General features: G+C 45.4%; 2 protein-coding genes across 2 annotated transcripts in view; one reads left to right on the top strand and one right to left on the bottom strand.

Moving 5' to 3' along the window:
* Positions 1–6,831, bottom strand: part of LOC135828229 (uncharacterized) — an 88,095-nt gene that overhangs the window by 36,292 nt on the left and 44,972 nt on the right. The window lies entirely within an intron of this gene.
* Positions 177–3,866, top strand: LOC135828102 (uncharacterized protein DDB_G0271670-like; the record flags this gene model as incomplete). Its single annotated transcript, XM_065340534.1, has 3 exons — positions 177–717; positions 2,475–2,898; positions 3,863–3,866. Coding segments are annotated over 3 exons (969 nt in total), but the record flags the coding sequence as incomplete, so codon positions are not given.

The raw sequence follows: 6,831 nt of genomic DNA, 5'->3' as shown, positions 1-6,831 counted from the left end.
TGCACAGCACATGGAGGACCTTATAATTATATTCCCACTCACAACTGGAGCAAACGGCATTGGTCCAGGAATGAAGTAGTAGTAGTAGTAGTAGTAGTAGTAGTAGTAGTAGTAGTAGTAGTAGTAGTAGTAGTAGTAGTAGTAGTAGTAGTAGTAGTAGTAGTAGTAGTAGTAGTAGTAGTAGTAGTAGTAGTAGTAGTAGTAGTAGTAGTAGTAGTAGTAGTAGTAGTAGTAGTAGTAGTAGTAGTAGTAGTAGTAGTAGTAGTAGTAGTAGTAGTAGTAGTAGTAGTAGTAGTAGTAGTAGTAGTAGTAGTAGTAGTAGTAGTAGTAGTAGTAGTAGTAGTAGTAGTAGTAGTAGTAGTAGTAGTAGTAGTAGTAGTAGTAGTAGTAGTAGTAGTAGTAGTAGTAGTAGTAGTAGTAGTAGTAGTAGTAGTAGTAGTAGTAGTAGTAGTAGTAGTAGTAGTAGTAGTAGTAGTAGTAGTAGTAGTAGTAGTAGTAGTAGTAGTAGTAGTAGTAGTAGTAGTAGTAGTAGTAGTAGTAGTAGTAGTAGTAGTAGTAGTAGTAGTAGTAGTAGTAGTAGTAGTAGTAGTAGTAGTAGTAGTAGTAGTAGTAGTAGTAGTAGTAGTAGTAGTAGTAGTAGTAGTAGTAGTAGTAGTAGTAGTAGTAGTAGTAGTAGTAGTAGTAGTAGTAGTAGTAGTAGTAGTAGTAGTAGTAGTAGTAGTAGTAGTAGTAGTAGTAGTAGTAGTAGTAGTAGTAGTAGTAGTAGTAGTAGTAGTAGTAGTAGTAGTAGTAGTAGTAGTAGTAGTAGTAGTAGTAGTAGTAGTAGTAGTAGTAGTAGTAGTAGTAGTAGTAGTAGTAGTAGTAGTAGTAGTAGTAGTAGTAGTAGTAGTAGTAGTAGTAGTAGTAGTAGTAGTAGTAGTAGTAGTAGTAGTAGTAGTAGTAGTAGTAGTCACATCCTTTATTGCTGAACCCACAAATAATTGTGATACAAATTGTAAACCATCCGAGGAAGAAGAGAAAGCCATTAAAAATAAAAAATAAAACAAAAAAGGTTATTGTACCATGCCAAACGGCTATTATTAAGGCATGTACCAATTGTAATACATGACGTAGTATAGTAGTCAAGCACCTACAAAATACTTTGCAGGATAATATTTAAATTGCCTAGCATGCCTACAAATCCGCAGAGCATGCCAATGTTAAATAGGCCAACATATGAATGAATACCGAAGGCGGTTACATGGACAGAAGGCGACATTGGTCGAGAAAAGATGGGCCTATTCTCTTCCTCAAGTAAGACGCTCTGCAACCACGGAGGCACGTGATTGACCACCTCAGCAAAACAAATGCAATTTTGCAGCGTAGCTGTGCCATCACAACAGCGTACTGGAGGTCACTATGCTTGTTAACCACCAGCTGAACAATGTTCTTCAATGCACGAGAGCACTCCGTGCCACATACGCCGTTTGTCGAGAATACGAGCGGAGTGAATGACCCCCTCTCGACATCGACAACACGCTGAAGATAGGCCCGCTTCTTCTGATGTTCATTCCGGGAAATCTGTGCAAGGACTTCCTGTCGCGACAGCAAAGACGCCGAGGGGTGAGTAACCCTCACATCAAAGAATGCATCTTGCTGTGGCGACCAAAAGCCCCTTGCACGGATATCCAATCGAGCCTCTGCAGCACGATTAGCGGTAGCGCCGTGAAGTTGTTCACCATCCAACGGCAAAAGCGGTGGCTCTGTCTGAACATCCGGGATGGCAGAAGTCATCACCTCCACCAGCACATCACGAAGCTCATTGTGTCGCAGACTTGGGTAGCCTCCTGTAGGGCATGTCAATGCATGGTCGACAGACATGTCTCTACCACACACACAAGTTGGTGGGAGGCCATCAATACCCCAGCCATAGCGCAGGGCGAGACCATCCCGGAAACATGCTTTATTTAGCGCAAAGCCGTTCACAGCCAGAGGCTCAGCCGTTAGCCAACTGGACACGCCAGCATCAGCAGCAATCTCAAACAGCACTCGCTGACATGGGCTGAGCTCAGGACGCAAAGCAACCTGAGCCTCCTTAGCCGCAGTAGCCATTCTCCGACGTTCGGCATTTCGCAACGCTATTACCTCCGCCTGCAAATCAGCCGGAGCAATGTCAGCATCAGGGCGACGAAGCAAATCAATCACCGGCCGTGCCGAGGCCATACTGGAGGTCCACTGATGCACCGCATGAGGCCCAATGGCAGGAATTGAGAGACCACCGGACTTAACAGGCAAGCCGATGAGACTCCGCTCAATGGCGGACATGTTCTTCCGACCAGTGATTGCTGGTATCAAACTGTTGTCAATCACATTATCTAGCCTGCCGAAAGCATCCGGCTCCGGCAAGCCATGTGAGCACATATGATAGCGCCAGCGCGACCTCAATCCACGGGAGAAAACAGAATATGCAGCATGTGGCTGGGTTTCCGCCAGAGTGGAGAGACGTAGTAGTAGTAGTAGTAGTAGTAGTAGTAGTAGTAGTAGTAGTAGTAGTAGTAGTAGTAGTAGTAGTAGTAGTAGTAGTAGTAGTAGTAGTAGTAGTAGTAGTAGTAGTAGTAGTAGTAGTAGTAGTAGTAGTAGTAGTAGTAGTAGTAGTAGTAGTAGTAGTAGTAGTAGTAGTAGTAGTAGTAGTAGTAGTAGTAGTAGTAGTAGTAGTAGTAGTAGTAGTAGTAGTAGTAGTAGTAGTAGTAGTAGTAGTAGTAGTAGTAGTAGTAGTAGTAGTAGTAGTAGTAGTAGTAGTAGTAGTAGTAGTAGTAGTAGTAGTAGTAATAGTAGTAGTAGTAGTAGTAGTAGTAGTAGTAGTAGTAGTAGTAGTAGTAGTAGTAGTAGTAGTAGTAGTAGTAGTAGTAGTAGTAGTAGTAGTAGTAGTAGTAGTAGTAGTAGTAGTAGTAGTAGTAGTAGTAGTAGTAGTAGTAGTAGTAGTAGTAGTAGTAGTAGTAGTAGTAGTAGTAGTAGTAGTAGTAGTAGTAGTAGTAGTAGTAGTAGTAGTAGTAGTAGTAGTAGTAGTAGTAGTAGTAGTAGTAGTAGTAGTAGTAGTAGTAGTAGTAGTAGTAGTAGTAGTAGTAGTAGTAGTAGTAGTAGTAGTAGTAGTAGTAGTAGTAGTAGTAGTAGTAGTAGTAGTAGTAGTAGTAGTAGTAGTAGTAGTAGTAGTAGTAGTAGTAGTAGTAGTAGTAGTAGTAGTAGTAGTAGTAGTAGTAGTAGTAGTAGTAGTAGTAGTAGTAGTAGTAGTAGTAGTAGTAGTAGTAGTAGTAGTAGTAGTAGTAGTAGTAGTAGTAGTAGTAGTAGTAGTAGTAGTAGTAGTAGTAGTAGTAGTAGTAGTAGTAGTAGTAGTAGTAGTAGTAGTAGTAGTAGTAGTAGTAGTAGTAGTAGTAGTAGTAGTAGTAGTAGTAGTAGTAGTAGTAGTAGTAGTAGTAGTAGTAGTAGTAGTAGTAGTAGTAGTAGTAGTAGTAGTAGTAGTAGTAGTAGTAGTAGTAGTAGTAGTAGTAGTAGTAGTAGTAGTAGTAGTAGTAGTAGTAGTAGTAGTAGTAGTAGTAGTAGTAGTAGTAGTAGTAGTAGTAGTAGTAGTAGTAGTAGTAGTAGTAGTAGTAGTAGTAGTAGTAGTAGTAGTAGTAGTAGTAGTAGTAGTAGTAGTAGTAGTAGTAGTAGTAGTAGTAGTAGTAGTAGTAGTAGTAGTAGTAGTAGTAGTAGTAGTAGTAGTAGTAGTAGTAGTAGTAGTAGTAGTAGTAGTAGTAGTAGTAGTAGTAGTAGTAGTAGTAGTAGTAGTAGTAGTAGTAGTTTTAGTCAAAGAACTTTATTGAAAATCCATGATAATGTGATCGGAAAGATGATGGAAGAAAAATCCGAACTCGAGTCAAATCCAGGCAATTATTAGCAGTCACTACTATAAAAGCAGATCATTATTCACAATAGCGCAACTTGGAAAGCCGGCCAAAAAGGAAGATATTGAAATTAACCGAAGGCCTCCGCGCACAGCACATGGAGGGCCTTATAATTATATTCCCACTCACAACTGGAGCAAACGGCATTGGTCCAGGAATGAAATTAGTAGTAGTTTTAGTAGTAGTAGTAGTAGTAGTAGTAGTAGTAGTAGTAGTAGTAGTAGTAGTAGTAGTAGTAGTAGTAGTAGTAGTAGTAGTAGTAGTAGTAGTAGTAGTAGTAGTAGTAGTAGGAGTGTGTGTGTGTGTGTGTGTATGTATGTGTGTGTGTGTGTGTGTGTGTGTGTGTGTGTGTGTGTGTATGTGTGTGGTCACCAGGTGTGTGTGTGTGTTTGTGTGTGTGTGTGCGTGTGGTGTGTGTGTATGTGTGTGTGTGTGTGTGTGTGTGTGTGTGTGTGTGTGTGTGTGTGTGTGTGTGTGTGTGTGTGTGAGCTGGAGGCTGCACTGCGGACCATGAAAGCGGGTAAAGCTGGCGGTCAGTCGGGCATTCTACCGGACATGGTCTTACATGGTGGCAAAGACCTACACAGTCGCATCCTGACCATCATGCGTAAATCCTGGCTCGAAGGCACTGTAGTCGATGATTGGCGTGATGCAGTGGTTGTGCCCATCCCCAAGAAGGGAGATCTACACCACTGTGATAACTGGCGTGGCATCAGTCTGTTGGACGTTGTCGGCAAGCTGCTTGCCCGTATTCTGCAGGACCGCCTCAAAGCTATCGCTGAAGATGTCTTGCCAGACTATCAGTGCGGCTTCAGAAAGGGACGTGGCTGCGTCGATATGGTGTACGTCGCACGGCAGTTGATGGAGAAGACGTTGGAGCATGATTCAGATGCATATGTCCTGTTCGTCGATCTGAGAAAGGCGTATGACAGTATCCCGCGTGCAGCGCTGTGGCAGGTTCTCCAAAAGCTTGGTGTTCCGCCGGCAATGCTCCGCATCATTCAGTCACTCCACAACGGCATGACTGCTTCTGTTCGGGTGGATGGCAAGCTGACTGACCCGATAACCGTGCGGAATGGATTGCGTCAGGGCTGCACTCTCGCACCAATGCTCTTCAATTTGTACTTCTCTGCCGTCGTTGCCAGTTGGAGGTCCAGTTGTCCGGACGCTGGCATATTCTTTCGATATAAAGTCGGGAGGAAGCTAGTAGGTGACCGAACGGCGAAGGGCAAGCTCCTGTCATCAACGGTCACAGAATCCCAGTTTGCTGACGACGCTGCACTCTACGCAACATCTCGGCCTGCCTTCGAAGCGATGACTTCCAGCTTCATCACATGCGCAAGCAGCTGGGGCCTGACGGTCAGTGTGACAAAGACCAAGGGTATGGCTGTGGGTGAGTCTGCTGATCGCCGTGACGTTGTTGTTGGAGCAGACACGATTGAGGTGGTGGACCAATTCACCTACCTTGGCAGTGTGCTCTCCTCGGATGGTCTTGCCTGTGCTGATGTCCGCTCTCGCCTTGCGAAAGCCTCAGCTGTGTTCGGAGCCCTCAAAGCTCCTGTCTTTGATAACCAGACCCTGTCGCTTCGCAGCAAGAGGCGTGTCTATGAGGCTGTCGTCCTCACGACCCTCTTGTATGGTGCGGAGACGTGGACCACCAAGGCAGGCCACCTCCAGAAGCTAAACACGTTTCACCATCAGTGAGTTCGGTCCATTGTGGGTATCGGTCGTCGTCAACAGTGGGATGATCGGATCTCAACGGCCACATTAGCAGCTACATTCGGTGTTTACCCTGATATCACCCGCATAATCCGTCGCCACCGGCTTCGTTGGCTGGGTCACGTCGGCAGGATGGACGACTCACGCGCACCGAAGCAATTGCTGTTCGGCGAGCTGCCTGCCCCCGTACTCGTCACGGCCCGAAGAAGAGGTGGCGAGATGTGGTGTCAACTGACCTGGCGGAACTCGGCGTGACCACCTGGCTTGAGAGTTGCCAAGATCGTCCCGGCTGGAGACGAGTTGCGAGTAGCACCCCACCGCCACGCCCCGCTCCTGATCCTCTTCTATGTGTCTGTGGACGCCCATTTCGTCGAACAGGAGACCTGAAACGACATGCCAAGTTCTGCGCTCGTGTTCTCACTTGAACTTTCCGACAATTCGCTATCATTGCGTACGCAATGGGCAAGATCAAGGTCAAGGTCAAGGTGTGTGTGTGTGTGTTCGTGTGTGGTTCGGTGGGTGTGGGTGCGTGCGTGAGAGTGTTGACAGTTTCCTAACGCAGGTTGATCTGTATCACTACAATGTAGTGACGTGTAGTTACAGCAGGGTGTGTCGTGAAAGCCTTCAGCTCTCCCTGTACTGGTTGACACTGATTTTCACACACCCTTACCAACACCGTACCTTGCACTTGTACACAAACCCAGTACCAGCTCACTAGAACACAGCTTTTTAGATCACACTTCGCTCACTCCAACTCAGCTCTGTGGTTCACACTTCGCTCACTCCAACTCAGCTCTGTGGTTCACACTTCGCTCACTCAAACTCAGCTCTGTGATTCACACTTCACTCACTCCAACTCAGCTCTGTGGTTCACACTTCGCTCACTCCAACTCAGCTCTGTGATTCACACTTCGCTCACTCCAACTCAGCTCCGTGGTTCACACTTCGCTCACTCCAACTCAGCTCTGTGATTCACACTTCGCTCACTCCAACTCAGCTCTGTGATTCACACTTCGCTCACTCCAACTCAGCTCTGTGGTTCACACTTCGCTCACTCCAACTCAGCTCTGTGGTTCACACTTCCCTGACTCGAACACAGCTTTTTAGATCACACTTCACTCACTCCAACTCAGCTCTGTGGTTCACACTTCACTCACTCCAACTCAGCTCTGTGGTTCACACTTCGCTCACTCCA

Source organism: Sycon ciliatum, chromosome 12, assembly GCF_964019385.1.
Source record: "Sycon ciliatum chromosome 12, ocSycCili1.1, whole genome shotgun sequence".
Lineage (NCBI taxonomy): Eukaryota > Metazoa > Porifera > Calcarea > Leucosolenida > Sycettidae > Sycon > Sycon ciliatum.
Note: the sequence above shows the minus strand (reverse complement) of the source record. Positions and strands in the feature narration are given on the sequence as shown.